At 42.4% G+C, this 17850-nt stretch overlaps 1 protein-coding gene across 4 annotated transcripts in view; it reads left to right on the top strand.

Annotated features, from left to right (window-relative positions):
• Positions 1-17850, top strand: part of LOC116939628 (uncharacterized) — a 91297-nt gene that overhangs the window by 23622 nt on the left and 49825 nt on the right. For 3 of the 4 annotated variants that reach the window (XM_076062964.1, XM_076062963.1, XM_076062967.1), the window contains 2 exons: positions 492-576; positions 17375-17703. In XM_076062964.1, the coding sequence (XP_075919079.1) occupies positions 492-576; positions 17375-17703 (414 nt within the window). Of the gene's footprint in view, positions 1-491; positions 577-8485; positions 9030-17374; positions 17704-17850 lie in introns of those variants that run through there. The other variant, XM_076062965.1, reaches the window with a different exon arrangement.

Below are 17850 nucleotides of genomic sequence, written 5' to 3'. Positions count from 1 at the left end.
AATCATCGAATGTAATTTTATTACTGACGGTGCGTGTACTTAACAGCATATTTAACCTATTGTATTGTGATTTGCTCAAGCGTGCCCATGGAAGTTTCGAGATGTTGCGTGATACACATGACCTTACGAGCACAACTAAATAAAACCACACGAATATGAAACCAGCCTCAGGACAAACGGCAGACACATTTGACATCTGCCCAATGTTGTTGAACAGTAACGCCTGACAGAAAACTAGTGTGTTTTAAACATTATCTTGGAAACATGAATTCATGAGACATCGGTGCTGCATGCATTGTTTACCGGTCTGTCTTCCGCTCGAGTGTAGCTGTCAAAATGCATTTGTGTGAAATTAATGGTTGGCTTCTGTCCAAAAACCTGATGTCACCGAACTTGGTCATCATCTTGAAACCAGCCTTGCCCTCCTCCCACACTCCGTTCCTCTACCCTCGCGTCACGCTCCTCCGCTCGACCTCTCCCTGTGCCCTCAGGTGAACTTTGAAGCTTTCAAGAAGGGCTTCGTGTGGCTTTTGTCGGAGGGCCCTGCGCTGGCCGAGGACTGCGAATCGCAAACCGGTATGTCCTCTCCAAGCCTCTGGTTTGGCATTTTCAAACCTTAATTCAATGCTATTGCATTAAGCATTCCAGCACACCTACCCGTGTCTTACCCACCCTGACATATCTCTTACCTTATAAGGGAACGCTGCTTTTTGAGTCATTACCGTCGTTATATTCTGTTAATGCTTCATTTGATTTGGTGCTTTTGTGACTGCAGGAATTACTCTTTGGTTTTTTCGGTAAAGTCACGTGGAAATAAGAAATAATAAAATTACATGATAGCGTACGACGTTTCGATTGCAACACAAGCAGTCATCATCAGGTACAGAAGATGATTGCTTGTGTTGCAATCGAAACGTCGTACGCTATTATGTAATTTTATTATTTCTTATTTCTACGTGACTTAGCCGAAAAAACAAAGGGTAATGCTTCATTTGTTTGAATTGTATATGTTAATATATCTGCGGATACGTTTTCCATGAGCGATGAAAGCTGTGAACATAGTGGGAAGCAATTAATGTCAACAAAATACAACGATGTTATTTACCGTGTTATTACATAGTTGTCGATTTTCCAGTTAATTTAAAATACACTATTTAAAAAAAAATACAGCTAATTAAATTGCGGTTGACACACATATGTCTTTACATTCGATTGATCATAGGTCACAGCCCACTCCCATAGCTCAGCTATCCATGGCATATTTCCCACATTTGTGTACACTCTCCCACCCATTTACCCAATTAAATTTGTGATGACACCGACTAGATCCTCGGAGCCATCCAGATGTGACTCAATCTAGATGTGGTGAGAACTTAATTTCTAAGCAAATGAAATGCTAAGCCATTATTATAGACACTATATACTGAGAGTGGTATTGCAAAATAGGGTTGTCATTTATTTAGAGTCTCAAATAATATGATTTTCATCGAGGGAATTTTCTTTTTAGTTCAACAGTTTGTGAAAATAATTGAAGTGCAAAGACGAGAGCAGCTTTCACTGGTCACACATCAAGGAAAAAAGGACCGTACTAGTATTTTCTCTCACTCATCTGCTGCAGGACATAACGTCACTGTCACCTTGGAAATTAATCCTGCACGTACATTTTCAGGGAAACAAAGATGCGACGGGATCTTGTGGTTAGCTCCCAAGTGATTCGTCCACTCATTTTGAAAGATTATTTAACATTTTACAGCAAATATATCTTCCTTCTGCTACTGGCAAACAGGTACAAAGTGTCTCTCTGCTCAAGTAAGCATGGGGCGGTGTGTACCTTCGTCGGTGCCACTTGTATAAAAAGTCACATTCTTACGTCGAAGGCCTAGTCACCCAATAGAACAGCCCATGATAATTTCCCTCTGCTGCTGCATAGATTTTTGTGCTTGTGCTATACAGTCCTCGAATGTCTTTTTGGGTTGATTGATAGATTGATGTCCGACATTTCACTCCACGTGCCGGGAGCAACTTCTGGAACTGAATGTGCAGTCCAGTTCCTGAAGAAGCTCCCAGCACATGGAGCGAAACATCGGACAAAATGGCGAATAACTTAAATACATCGCAGAGGTTTATTATTTCCTACTGGTTACCTTTTTTTTGGAGCTTCCTATGGTAACAAAACATTTTAACACATAGGATTTCACGACCAATATTACTCATAATAAAGTTTTTTTTGGGTTAAATTGTAAATGTTGTGGGTTTACTCTCCAACACACCGGTGTGCGGAGGTAGTAACTAATTGACACGTTTTGTTTACGTGAGAAACCTTATTAATTGGCTGTGGTAGGCTAATGACACATTTATATTTACTTGATTTAACCCCAAGACAATCTTTATAAGGAGCAAAAACCATGTGTCGGGTTGTAGCTTGTCTTGAACACGACATTGCAACCTCTTTAACATTACCTCTCAAGGTTCTACATATGCATTTATTTTCACTCTGACTGTTAAAGGTGGGCTTATCACCATCTAACCTATAAAAGTTATGTAATACAAGGCGTTTTTGATCCATCTATTGATAATTACTACGAAACTATCAAACCACTGCATAAAGAGAACCTGACTTTATTTTGGGGTGGGGGGGGGCAGGATTTTAACTCTGGATATTCGGTGCTGTCATGCCCGCGTCCTCTGACGCGTCATACCCATGTTCCCTGGCACAGGCATGAGAGCACCTCATTCGCTTTTGTACTCGCCAGACCCATAATATGGCTCACTGCTCTGACTCGTATTCCTCCGAACGGAAGGAGGGAGGCGCAGGGAGGGGGGGAGCGGCGGAATCGGGGGAACGTGGAAAAAAGTCACGGCGATCAATCACGGCTCTATTTCTTTACAATCCTTTAACTTGGGTATGCGCAGGAGGGGTGGGTCAAGAATGAAAATCCACGCTGTTATTTTGATGTAAAGTCAATTGGCTGCACCTGTTACATGGAATGTTTATCACCTGTGTAATTTTAGCCCGTGTCCCTTATTGACAGATAACGTAAGGCACAGTGAAGGGAGATATTACTTTAAACTCTATTCAACATCCTTCGTGCTGCGCTTGTAATAGAAGACAAAGTGTCGATGACAACCAAAATTTACGTGAAGGGGAGAGAGCAGTGTGTGTGTGTGTCTGTGTGTTTCGAAGCAGAGGTTATAAAAAGACCAAGCAATTTGCCCCGAGACAAATTGTACAAATATTTTTCTGAATTCCATTTGGCGGCAGCAACACGTTTCTTTTTATTGATTTTTCTTAAATGACCGCTTGTTTTCCAACAACAAATACATTCGGAATTTGCTTGATGCATCGGGTGTTAGACCAGATTACATTGGCTGGTTATGGGTTTCATGTTACCATCGCCCATGCTGCGTTCAATCGGTTATAGTTTTGCAGTTGAGACACCCTTGTTTCTACACTCGCAGCGGGTGGGCTGCATCACACGATCAGCAATTGATTGGTAACCCAAAGGCATCAAAGCTGCACTCCAATGATTAATGTTCTTATTTTATTGTGATGTTTATTCTCTCAACCTGACCCATAACTACAGCAATTGACTGTATTATATTCTTGGTGCTTTCGCTAAAGTCACTGAGACAAATTGTAGAAGGGAAATAATAAAATAATATTGCTTTATTATTTCCTTTCTACGTGACTTTACCGAAAGAACCGAGAATATGAATCCCTGCAGTCACGAAAGCTTTAAATAGCAATTGACTGTATTCATATTCTTAGTTCTTTCGGTAAAGTCACGTTGAAGGGAAACAACAAATTAATAAAATATATATATAGGTAAAGTCACGTTGAAGGGAAACAACAAAATAATAATATATATAAAACATATATATTAAAAAAGAAAGAACTAAGAATATGAATCCCTGCAGTCACGAAAGCTTTAAATAGCAATTGACTGCATTCATATTCTTAGTTCTTTCGGTAAAGTCACGTTGAAGGGAAACAACAAATTAATAAAATATATATATAGGTAAAGTCACGTTGAAGGGAAACAACAAAATAATAGTATATATATAAAACATATATATTAAAAAAGAAAGAACTAAGAATATGAATTATTGCAGTCACGAAAGCTTTAAATCAATTGACTGCTCAAGCACTGCATTCAGTTAAAAACCATGACCCTGGATAAGACCAAGTCTGAGGCAATTAAATACATATAGATTTTATTGCTAATAAGAAACAGTTCAATAAAGTATGAAGAATAATGTATGGCAGAAACACCTGTCGAAGCAACTCCCGAGTAGATTTCGTGAAACATCATCGAGTTCCGTCGGTTACAAAGAGGAATTCGCCTTTCTTTCCGTGGCCGGATTCTTCCCTTCTTGGTGAGAGCCGAGCCGCTCGAGAGTTTGAGCGGGCAATGCTCGGTTTTATTTTTTTTATATTATTTCCATGGTGGGGTGACCATTCTCTCAGGAGGAAAAAAACCACGACTTTCTGCTGAGCGAATGGTCTTTAATGCATCTGCGCGTTTGCCTTCGCTGGCCCTTATGCAGTGAAGAATGTGCCCAGCTTTGTGTGTGCGCGCCGCCTGAACACATAAATCAAAGGACCAAAGTTTTTCGAAATTTTCTCGGCAAAATGTTGTTTTTGCAGGGCTATCCCTCGGGGTACAAACATACATCACGTTAAGGAAAAAAAAACCGCCACTTTTTTCAAAATTTCTTGCTGTGGCTTTCACAACTGATGATGATTGCTTGTGTTGCAGTCGAAACGTCGTGAGAATTGTATTGTTTTATATTTTTTTGTATTTTATTGTTTCCCTTCTACGTAGTGACTTTTACCGAAAGAACCAAGAATATACATCGCCCAGCAAATAACGCTCGGGCTTTGATTATTAACCAGGTTCAGGTATTGAAAAGAAGATGTTAGGGACCCATTATTTTCATAATTACAAGGCAAACTATAGCGTTGTGTGCAGGTAGTACTGATAAAATGCGAAATTTTAAACTAACTCTTGTAAAAAAAAAGCTGCGATGTAACACTCCCAGTGAGGCTGCAGTCTATCCTCTTAGCTTATTGTATCCAGTCTATTTTGCAAAGTTTCCTCAGAAAGGCAGCAGGGAACAGAGATATATTTGTAGTTTGTTAAGGATTTTCTTATTGAGAAACATAAGATGCAAACTGTGGTTAGACGTAAATATCAGAAAATGTTCTCGGCGTTAAAAATTAATTTAGATTTTTTTGTTTTGTTTGCGCGACATTCTGCACATCTCCTGCATAAAGAATGGATTCATATCCGTTGCCTTAGAAAAGCTCTGATCACGACAAAAAACTATACGGTTTCTTTGCCTTGCACTACTAAAAGCAATCTGCCGGTGGGGTCACCTTTCATATCTCACTTGCAGGATTGCCAATAGTATCTGACAGTTGCCAAGGAAATTAGTTAATTTGTTGTTGACCAGTCTCTGAATAAAATATATGTTATTTTAAGATTTTCTTTATCTGCTTATGCGTTTGTGTATTTAGCCGAGTGGTGATGTGTCGGACTTGACTCACAATTTGATGGGCTTCGATTTCAAATCACCAATTGTGGATTGACCGAGCCCATCATTCCTCAAGTCGGCGCTGATTGTAATCAGAATATATTGACCTCATTTGCAGGAATGTGTAATTTATACCACTGAATCAAGGGCTAATGATAGAGGTGAGTGTCTCAGCGGTTGAGCAGTAAGACTCTTTAAATTCAACTCGTATTTTGGGTGAACATGTATGCAGCATTCCCTCTTCTTGGTGGCAGAAGGCAGTGCTAAAATAGCCACTTTTTGTATATTTATATTTAAAATAAATGCGTGTGTGCCTCTCGCACAGCCATAATAGTAGTAAATAATACGTTTAAATATTGACTTAAAGCTTTCGTGACTGCAAGAATTCATATTCTTTGGGTCTTTCGGCAAAGCCACGTAGATAGATCAAATAATAACAAATATATATTCTCAGCAGCTCTCCCGCGATATTTCTCACCTGATGACGATTGCTTACGTTGCGATCGAAACTTCGTGATATTTTTTTTTATTTTTTTTATTTTATCTATCTACGTGGCTTTACCGAAAGACCCAAATAATATGAATACGTTTTAGAATATATCTATAATTTTGACACGTAGGCTTTCGCGACCAATATTATGAATACATATATATTTACACCCCTTTTTCAAATACTGCACAAAGGCGTCCTCCCTCTATTTTGGTTGTTGCGTGTATTCTAACGCTCGTAAGTTTGGATTGCAGAGGTGGGTGGAGGCGACGTCAATCCAGTTCAGAAATCACCACTGATATGTTAGCCACGGCCAGGAGTCAAACTCGGGTAACCAGATTCACTGCGCGGTGCACTAATTGCTGCACTTCTGCTCCACCCCAGTACAGTGTGTCTGTGTGTGTATATATATACACATACACTTATAGTATTTGATTTCTTGCATTTTTCCTTGGTACGACTGTTTTTGTTTTTACATTGACATTTTCTATCACCTTGTTTCTCTGTAATTAACTCCACATTTCCCTTGAAATCAGAAACCACCCAATACCCAGCATTCCCCAGAGCTCATTTGCATTTGCCGACACAGAGCAAGTAATAAAATTCTGTAAATGATGAGTAAGACACAATCACAACATAAACATATTCCATGCAGTTCTACACAAAGGCTGTGAGTGCTGTTTGTGCACATTTCTGCGTGTTGGTTGAAACATGCAGAACAAGTTTTGAAAGTGACAAATTATGGCAATGGGTCCTTCTTTATCTTGAAATACCAGGATGACCAGTGTCATATACAGACGGCTTGTGTATGTTGGTTTAAACAAGCTTGGGAAAGTCACTTACATCGTGTGCATGCGATTGTTTGCTCTTTCTCATCGCATTGCGTTGGATTCTCTTTGGGTTGGAGGGTTCTAATATGTTGTTCTGAAAGGTATTGATTATCTTTGGACGTCACTTGGCGTGATGGCCAATGCTATTTCTCTCCCATTTTGTTATTGCCTCCAAACACATTGACCTCTTTCCTACAAGTCTGCTGAAGTTACTGTGCTGCACCACAGCAAGTGTTTCATGTCAAAGGCTCGCATGTACAACCTTTTGACGTCAATATCTACTCGTGTATTGTACGTTTGCTTATGACCAAACGACCCGGCATGCACCCGATCTCATCAGAATCTTAGAAACTAAGAGAGTTGAGCCTGGCGAGTGCTAGGGTGGGTGATCACCACGCATGCCAGGCTGTCACAGGTGGCTGTGAGGATGTGGTATTCAACGCAGTGCGGGGCAGCCATATCAATTGTTGTACTGTAATTGTATGCTGCCATGACCATGCTACCCACCTTCACCAATCCGTAATGTCCAGCGTGGTGAAGTATGGTGAAATAAAACTGCATGACCCACACATCACAGGGGGAGGTCTTCGTCCAGCAATGTGCATACGGTGTTTCGCTTGTACATTGTCAATGGTAGTAGTAGTAGTAATAATCATGAGAAAACAAGCGTTTAAAGCAATGCAGATGTGATCTCAGACGGCGGTAAGTGTTTCGCTTGGAAACAAAGTGACTTTTGCCGGAATTGTCAAACGGCTGTAATGTCGTGTGTGTTTTTTGGGGGTGGTCCTGTTGCTGTTTGTCTACTTGGTTATTTTGTTTCATCTATAATTGTAATCCCTGTCGGCTCTGGTTACGAGGGGACCGGCATGTCTTTGGGTGTGGCCCCCCAGCGGAGCGAGACAAGTCGTTTGCCTGTGTGTGTGTGCGCGTGTGTGCGCGCCTTTCATGCCAGAGCACACAGCTGTCACCGACCGGGACACAACAATTGATCAGTGGCATTTTTTTTTACTCCAAAATATTTTGCAATAAGTCACTCACAAATTAGAAGCCTGTAATTTCAAATCTCGGTTTGTGGGTGGACTTTGCGTACCATTTTCATATGGTGTCTCAAGTAACGAGTAACATTTTGATGATAATGCATTTGCAGTGGCGTACAAGCACAATTACACACAACACTCGGTATATTTGTCAATACTACCTAAATAGGAAAATATGTTTCAACGTTTTGGGCAATGGCCCTTCTTCATCGTAGAAATCTGTATATATGTACATATAAAGATGAACTGCTGGCATATAAATGTGGAATTTCCACCACTGCTTCATGGTGACCAACGGAGATGATCACCACGCATTAATTGGAGCATGGAGACATCTGAGCTTTGACTGTCAAATAAGGCAATATCTTCACCAGCTTTCATCTAAGTGTTATTAATCATACGAGTTTTAAAACAACGCAAACATTGAAGTCAAGGGAATAACCCCCCCCACCGCCCCTCTCCGTTTTTTTTATTGGCATCCACATTATAGACACGGGTGCCAATTCCAAAAATCTCGCCGCGCGAAACGAGCAAAAAAAAACTCAAAACAATTTTCTTTCTGATCTGCGGCGGCTGCGCCCGTGGCCCTGGAGACCGCCACTAAAATCTCCGAGCGTCGGCGGCGGGGAGCGGCCACGCTCGCCCGCGGCACGGAGCATCCCCCACGTCACGCCGTACCTTCGTGCATTTCCAACGCCGCCCCGTAACTGACACCTCCACAACACGGCTCTCGTGTTCCGCGCGCAGGTGCTGCTGCTACTGCTGCTACTGCTGCCGCCGCCGCTGCGGTAGCGGCATGTGGGCTTTTGTTTCGTCCCTTTTTTGTTCGGGTGCGTTTAAATTCTCCGCTGTCACGCCAGTAACGAGTCATAAAAGCAATACAGAGTGCGCTTTTTTTTTAAACTTTTTTTTTTCAATCCATTCGGCGATGTGCACGCTGTTACTGCCGGTATAAATATACGGCGTGCTTATTCGCCATGCATAAGGCATTTCTGAAGTTGGTGGGAGAATGGATGGAGGGAGGGGACGTGGCTCTCGTGTTTGGGGACACGGAGCTAAGGAGCGATCCAATTACGCAAGTCAGCGCGGAGCGAGGAAGAGATGACTCTGCGGGGGAGCCGGTAACGCTGCCAGGTAAAGTTGCCTTGCGCATCTTAATACTCTGATCGGTATATGTGATACGCAGCAGGGAGGCGGCGGGTAATGCATGAAAGGCCATAAAATCTGCACCGTCACGCTTTCCACATCGGTGCACTCTGGCCCATGAATGTCATTCCATTAATTAGTAGGCATTAATACATGTTTGTGTACGGTATATTAATATAATTTGAATAAAAATAACTAAATTATAACCAGATCAGTGATGCTGTGGCAGCACGATCAACTCACAATTGGTGCTTTGCCAAATCATATGATCAATAAAGTAACCAATAGAAAGCACACCAATTTTTTGGCAAGTCAACAATAATATTGCCGTGCCTGAATAACCACCTACCATAGTAATGTGGAACTTCCAACACTGACTCACAGCCTCTGTTTGTTATGCCTACTGGCCATCGCCTCTTTGAGCAGGAAGATACTTGGTGCGTCTGCGTGTGTACCAGTTATTGGAGGGATACACAAAGAGTCGTCAGGCTCGGATGAGGCTTTTCTAGGTAACAAGCGTATAATAAAAACAAGAAAAAGAGGAAAAAACTGAGTGAATATTGCCGGTAATAATCTTTATAAAGATGTGCTTTTAGCGACAGGTGAGATTGCACTGAGACAGTACGTCTCTATTGAAAGAGAGAATATGAGAAATTTTCCAGTAGGCTGGCAGGGATTTCACATTCAGATTACAGGGCCAGTTTCTCCATCGGCCTTATATTGACTTACCATAAAGTAGTACTTTTTATGAACCCAGAGGGATAATGGCCTGAGTCAACTCTCAACCGGGATCTGAACTTGCAACCTTCCACACCAATGACCGACCAGCACACTATTAGATGTTTATCTGAAGCCATTTGTCATTCCACGACTGGATGAAGGTCGCCCCCTTGCTGTGCCGGTCATGAGGATTGTTTGACCGTACTTCACCACACTGGTTAATTTTGGTTTGATGAATGGTAGGGGCCTGGGATCCATTAAAATATCACCACTGATGTTAGCTCTGGCAGGAATCGAACTTAGGTTGACTGAATTTGAAGCATTTTGTAATAACAGCTGTGCCACAGTTATACTTGTTTGGCTGTGTCAATTGATAATGACAGTATACAGTTATAATAATTTATGTTTGACTTGGCAACATTTCTCTTTTGAGGCCAGATTAAAGCATAAAATGTCTTACAGATGTTAAAGCCAACAATTTGTGGCGGTCTTCTACATTAATGAAGAAGATTGATTAATTTGTGGCTTGTGGATATTTTGATGACTGGTTGTGTCTCCGTAATGGTGTTGTAATCGGTTACAAACTGCGGCTGTGGCTCACGATTCTTTGAGCAGCGTGGAGTTAAGCCAGAAATGACACGGACCAATGTAACCGCCATCGCTGTGCAAGACCACATAGCGTTGTAATTTGGTTCCAAATGTGGCTGTGTCTGCTGTATACAAGGAGGGTCCTTTTGTAGATCATGAGACCTTGGGAGAAGAGGTGTTGTGATAAGGGAATGGGGGTGTGTGTAAAATAATTGGGAGGGTCAGGTAAGAAAGTGCATTACAGAATGGGTGAGAATGAACATTTATTTATATTTAAAATGCAGAGGTAGATGAGACGACCTCAGAATTTAGCCTCGATTTGAATTTGGGGCGTCTGCTATAAGCCCGGATGATTAAAATACAGTGCTAACAATAATATATGTGTGTGTATATATTATTAGAAAATACAGTACACGATTTAAATTTAATCCAATTGGCTTTTTCACCCACTTTTTCTGCACTTCGATTCGTTATAACTGTTTCAATATCTGGGTAAAATAGTTACCAGGTGTAGTAATGACTGGTATACATTGCAGATTATGTAGAGATAATTCACAATTCCAATATCGCATATCCACTGCTGGACGAAGGCCCCGCCATGGTATGCCAGTGATAGGGGTTGTTTGACTGTACTTCCCCAACTGTGGGTATAGGGGCCGTCCATAAATGACGTCACGCACCTAGGGGGTGGGGTCAGAAATTTGTGACGAGGGGAGGGGGGGGTTTGAGAAATGTGACGTCACGTCAAAATGCGCAACTTTAAATAAATATAGACAACACGTTCTACTTAATTAAATATACTTTTTAATAAATGTTTTCTCCTACAACATCAGAGTGCAGCGCCGCATTAAATACGCACTATAATGACAATAGTTTAAAGCGATTTGAAGCATGTTTTATTTGGGGGGGGGGGCAGAGCTTTGTGACGTCATATTTGAGGAGGGGTCTGACTTTTTGTGACGCCGTGTGACGAGGGGGGGTGGGGGTCGAAAATCGTCAAAAATCGCGTGACGTCATTTATGGACGGCCCCATTAAGATATTACTCACTGTTGATGTCATCAGTTGATGAGAATCAACCTCAGGTAAAGTCACGTGGTGGCGGCGGCGGCGGCGGGTTTACCGACACATTTATGTTTACGTGATCTAACCCCCCAAAAAAAAAATCTCTAATGAAGTCTCACTGAATCAGATGGGAAATTCACTCCAATCATCACCTCAAAAAATTCAGCGTCTTGGAGAATCCCAACGGAGCACCGAGTGACGACAGCGGTGCGACTTCCCTCGCTGTCGTGATGTCACTTGCGGATGGCATAAGCATATGGGCATGTTGTGGGGGGTGCAGTCTTTTTTTCGGTGAGCTGGGAATATACAGGGTGTGTGAGAATTGGTTTTCCCCTTTTTTTCTGGCAACAAAACAAGTGTTGAGATGTTAAAGCACCAAAACTGAAACCTTTTGCAAGGAATCATGTCTGCATTAACCACAATACTTGTGGTCAGAATGCAAACAAAAACGTACTCTGATAATATATGCATTCATGTTCTTGGTTCTTTCGGTAAAGTCACGTAGAAGGGAAACAATTAAATAATAAAAATATAAAACAATAAAATTCTCACTACGTTTCGACTGCAACACAAGCAATCATCATCAGGTGTAAAAACAGCAACAAGAAAATTTGAAAAAAGTGGCGGTTATTTTTAACTTTACCGAAAGAACCAAGAATATGAATCCCTGCAGTCACGAAAGCTTTAAATCAAAATATTTGCATTGTCTTTGAAACTGATTGGTCCACACCAGAGACAGCATTCTTTTGAGCCTAGTCTCAAAACGGTGTTAGACCAGAGGACGCCAAAAGGCGTACACAGCCCAAAGACAATGCCACTATCAGAGGAATGAGAGCTCGGGGTGAGGACAATGCCGCATATATTAGCAGAGTTTTTTTTTGTTTGCATTCTGACCACAAGTATTGTGGTTAATGCAGACATGATTCCTTGTAAAAGGTTTCAGTTTGGTGTTTTAACATCTTAAACACCTGTTTTGTTGCCAGAAAAAAGGGAAAACCTATTCTCATGTATTATTATTATTAGCAGTTTGGAATGTGCAGTTCAACCGATGGAGATGCTCACAACAGAGATGTTGGCGAACATCTGGGACTATCTCAAACATCGACACCACACGCTGTGAAAGAGGGGCTATCGGGCGTGATGCCACCAATTTTTTGTTCAATGTTGTTCTCTTTCAGGCAGTGTGTTAATGTGAGATTTCCCACGCAATGTGTGTCGCCAACGCCGTCGTGCACATGGGGAGGTTTTCAGGGATGAAACTCGTGTCATCAAATCTTCATACCACCAGACGTGTGCAACTGTATGCGAATAGTTTTAGCAATCTCAAAATGTTGCTCCATGAAAATAGATGATAATTTTACGTACGTCCTGTATTTTTATCTCTAATTGGTTCATATAGAACGCTATCCCAAGACAAGGCAAGCCAATTATATGGTCCAAAGTGTCGTTGCATAGGTCAGTGGTACAACAATAGACCCAACAGCCTTGGTGATAAGCGCCCTGTATTTGTTCTCTAACAATTGGCTACACTTGCAGCCGGCTTTATTGTTCGTACCACCTTCCCCCTTAGTAGTTGGACGTACGTCTATCACACTGTTTAGAAAAAAAAACGAAATTGCCAATAACCACGGTCAGTGCAGCCATATCACGGTGATGCTGCACTGCAGTTGCGAATTGAATTGTGGACCGCGCACAAACTGGCTCGACCTGTTGCCCTTAATAGGGCGATCCCCTGTCGCTATTACCACCACCAGGGCATACACGTACTTGAGCAACACGCTTGTATGATGACAACACACCCACGCGTGCTATTGTTTTGTGCGCACGCCACTGCGTGCGAGTTCACGGCCAGCATGCCCTCCGATTGTTGCCGTAACGGTGTCAGGTATACGAGTGCATTTCTATCAGTGGCGTTTAAGAATGGAGTCAGTAATATGCTCTCCGAGGCCTTGTCCAACAGATTTTTCGACCACCATGGGAGCCCATTGATGTTCGTTGAGTGTTTTTTTTACAGAAATACCTTTTCCGTCATTTTGAACAGACAGGTTTTGTTTTTGTTTACGGCGATACACCTGTTTTCAGACGTGACGATGCGGATTCGTACACCTGGTACACACCCCTTATACATTCCGTCACCGAGTCTTTAACGTTAACTTTTGAGCACAGCAGAAATCACTGGGTTTCCTTCGTGTTATAAGAAATGTACCATTGACACCTTACAACTTGGCTAGATAGTGAGTGAACCATTGTGATCTCCGACTATATGCTACCATCGGACGTAAAATGTAATGACAGAGACTGTAAGCTGAGATTCTGCTCAGACTTGAAGGACTGAAACCTTAAGGCTGTTTTTAATTCACTATATGCATATAGGCAAAAAGGTGGATTCTATTCGATATTAGTGAATATATAGCAATGTATGATCTATCTACATCATGAGGCCTCCTTTGCCAGTACCAAAATATAATAATAGGTTTTTTCCCCTTTTTTCTGGCAACAAAACTGAAACCTTTTTACAAGGAATCATGCTTACATTAACCACAATACCTGTGGTCAGAATGCAAACAAAAAAGACACTGATGATGTATGCAATGTCCTTGCATTGATTGTCTGGTGTGGACCAATCAATTTCAAGGACAATGCATACATTATCAGTGTTTTTTGTTTGCATTCTGACCACAGGTATTGTGGTTAATGTAAACATGATTGCTTGTAAAAGGTTTCAGTTGTTTCCAGAAAAAAAGGGGGGGAAACCTATTATAACGTATGATCTATTTTCATAAAAAGGGCTGGTTAAATGAAAGGCTTTATTTGCACTGATGATTCATTTGACAAAGTCCAGATGGAGCGTATATATGGTAGAGATGAAGGCTTGCTGAAATTGGAACATCAAGCCAGTGTTTTGATTTCTGAAATTCCATTCCTCATTGACGTACATTTTTTTGGCACAGTAAACTTTTGGCATGCATGCATTCATATTATTTTTTGGGCTTATTTTACGGTTGTCTCATATGGTATTAATAGTCATGATTTTTAGCCCTTTTTTCAATCCGCATCTGTATTGTAATCATCGTGGTTTGATTATACTTCACCACGCTGGTCAGTGCAGCTTGGTGAAGCAATTAAGGGGGGGGGGGGGGGAGAGCCCAGAACCTGCTCAGATATCACTCGCCACCGTTGTTTAATGTGTCCTTCAGACACAAGGGTTAAATGGATCATGTAAATTGAAAAATATACTAAACCCACTGAGCTGTAAAGTGGCCTTAACATCACTGTAAGCAAATGGGTTCATGGACCTATCTGTGAGGACCTTGTAGTGTCAGCCCCTCTTTATCTATGGTTTTTTTTCCCCAGGCACTTTGGTTTTCTTCCAGATGAAACACTCCTTGAAGAGGAATAGGGCAAACTTCCTAATTCAGGTCTCCGATGTGTTTTTGTGAGCCGCCGTCAGCATTTGGAGTGAAACGTTGGACATCGTGTTGAACAATTCACGGTACAACCTGAAAACACATCCGAAGGCTATCAGCACCACCGCGGTGGAACCTTAAATCCAGGACCCTCATGAAACACATCTTGAGACACATTGAGGCATTCTTGGATACATAACTATTATTTTATTATTGTTGTTATTATGTTTTGACCCAAAAGTGCAGTACGACCGACGATTGTCCCCATGTTTATTTTTGGACGGTTTATTTTGTCTGGCACTTGTGATCGGGGCTGAGACCACAACATTCGTTGCACATGAGTGCCGTTTGACCACAAGAAGGCGAAGGTGATTTGTGTTCGCACTGAGCCTGACGCTGGTGAGAATACAAAGTGCTGCGTTAGCACCCTTGCAAAAGCATCATCCCTGTGAGCCACTGAGCCACCGCTCTCTTGCGCCCTGTTGCTGTTGGTGACGATCGCCTCGCTGGTTCCTCGAGAGTGGGGGAGCAGGAGCGGAAAGGCGAATTGGTGAGGTGAGTGTGAATTATTGCGGTGGAAAATGAAGAGGTGATCGTTGAAAGATTATATTTGAAATTCATTTTTTTGTCAAATCGCTCCGTGTTGCTCACACGTCAGTGCTGAGCTGGCAATGCTGAGAACCTGAGTTTTAAATCCAGGCAGTCTCCAGCGATTAAACTAAAGTGTAGCACGAGGGTTCTCAAGCATAGCAAGTTGGCAGCTGAAGGCCAGCCGTGAATGACTGCGCAAAAAAAAAGCATCACACGAAATTTGTTTTTGCACTTCATTCGGCTAAATTCCAGCAGTGAGAATGAAAAATAAAATTTTGACTCGCACGACAAACGTCATTCTCGTATGTAGAAAGTGTTGTCCTTTACTGTGCTGACCATGGGTCATTTGAAGGGATCTCAGAGGTAGCTCTACGATATCCGCTTACCTCGGCCATTCTCTAACACGAAGTGCTGCACTGCTCTGCAAGAGATTTGAACGTATACTTCGTCTCGTGGCAAGATACCAGATAACACACTGGGAGTAAAATTGGGAAAAAATTATAAACGGTAAAAATATATGTTGTCATAAAAACGTGAAGTGTCACCTTGCTCAAATTAGCACTGGGGTGCTTCTGCTGTGGGTCCTCAGTCAGCAAGTGGTGTAAATTCCACATTTCTTTGGCAGGCCAGCTTCTCCATAGGACCATCACATTGATTTCCTACAAAGTGGTCTTCATGTTGTCGACTCCTAACGGATGATAGGGCTGAGTTGACCCCCATCTAGGATTTAAATTTGCAATCTTCTGATTATGAGTTAAGAGCTGGAAGAACAGTGCCACCACATCTCTGTATAATTCAAAATGACAACAAAGTAATTTAAACTTGCCTCTGTAACCATAATTGGCAAGTGTTCTCCCTGAAAGAGTTTGTGACTTTATAAAAGAAATAACACTATTTTATTATTTAATACATTTCCACACAGAAAAAAACAATATTGCCATTGGATAAGCCTGATAATGTAAACTATTAACAAACTATACTATTTTATTTACGAGGGTTAAGCCTACAGCTATTAGCTATTTTTCAAAAACGACCTGTCCACAAATAATAGCTCAACGAAATGGCTTATCATGTGGAAATTTATAGCAGCCAAATACTCTAAACACATGTTTCTAAATGTGGAGGTAAAAACCGGAGGACCTGGAGAAAAATACACATGACCACGGTGAGAGAGACATCAAAATTCCAAATATACGCGCGTCAGGGTCGGGATCGAACCCATGAACCTCCTGCACACCAGGTGAGGGAAATAACATCTCGCCACCGGGCGGCTCGCAATCTCAACAATCTCAAGAAAACCCCGGGTGACCTTACCTTGTTTGTGGTGTGTTTATCGCCCGAATGTACTGCCGTAAAGTGGCCGGGTGTGTCTAAGTGTTGTCATGTTCGTTGCCCCGACCGACTTTGACCTCGTTGTACTCGGGCGCCCTCGTCATCTGGTCCAATGGGTTTTATTGACTTGTCGGGCTATAAACTGCAAATGCCATCGCTTGCGGAATGTGCCGTGCCAAGTACTCCTTGATTCATCGCCTTTGGCCGCCATAAATACCAGAGTAAATGTGTCTTTTATTTGTGACTTTGATTGCATAAGGTCTTAATTACATGAAAGTGATCCGCTCTGTCAGTTCACACTGACAGACCCATACCTGGTACAGCGTCATGAAAATCCTTGAAATGTACAAAGTGCCATAATATGGCAGTGGAGTTGATAACTCGTTACAGCCAATTTTTTTGTTTATCCATCATGTTTACTTATGATGCACAATTTTCAGTGGTGCTCTCGGCGCTTAACCTCGGCACTTTGAACCGTTAACTTCGTTTAAGAAAACAATCAAGCGAAGCATCATCGCAAGGCATGTCCCTAAGCTCGAACAAGCATCGTCGGCGATCCCTTTTAAAGGCAGCCACCTGCGAGCTGTTACGCAAATCGATAACAACCTTGCCCTTCCATCGTTTCCTACCAGACGGACAGCTCGACGCGACATCGCCTTCGCAGGACGATGGCCTCACAGCGGACCAGGTGGACGAGAGCGGAGTCTCTTCCCTGCGCACCGACCAGGACGAGGCAGAGGAGCGCAGTGAGGTGGAGCCCAAGCTGGTGCGGGGGGGGAAACGCTATGGCCGGCGCTCCCGGCCAGAGAATTCGCTGTCCGAGCAGTGGAATGGGGACGGAGCCTCCCTGGGTCACGGGGACGGAGGGTCGGCGGACAATGGCGAAGAGGTGGATGGCAGCAGTGGAGGGAGCGATCCCACCGGCGATCCCTTCTCGCCAATCTTGCACAACGGCCGGCCGGTACGTTGTGCCACTACGTTGCCTACACGGAGCTTGCCGCGAACAGTCGCGAAGAAAAGTGTGTGGCTAAACTGCGCCTTGCTTTGGTACATTCCACGTTTACACAGTTCCAATGAAAACGATTATTGATCGTATTACCTTTGGGGC

The sequence above is a fragment of the Petromyzon marinus genome, chromosome 6 (genome assembly GCF_048934315.1).
Source record: "Petromyzon marinus isolate PM22_M1 ecotype Great Lakes invasive population chromosome 6, UKy_Petmar_22M1.pri1.0, whole genome shotgun sequence".
NCBI classification, from domain to species: Eukaryota; Metazoa; Chordata; class Hyperoartia; order Petromyzontiformes; family Petromyzontidae; genus Petromyzon; species Petromyzon marinus.
This window is presented reverse-complemented; position numbering and strand designations above follow the sequence as displayed.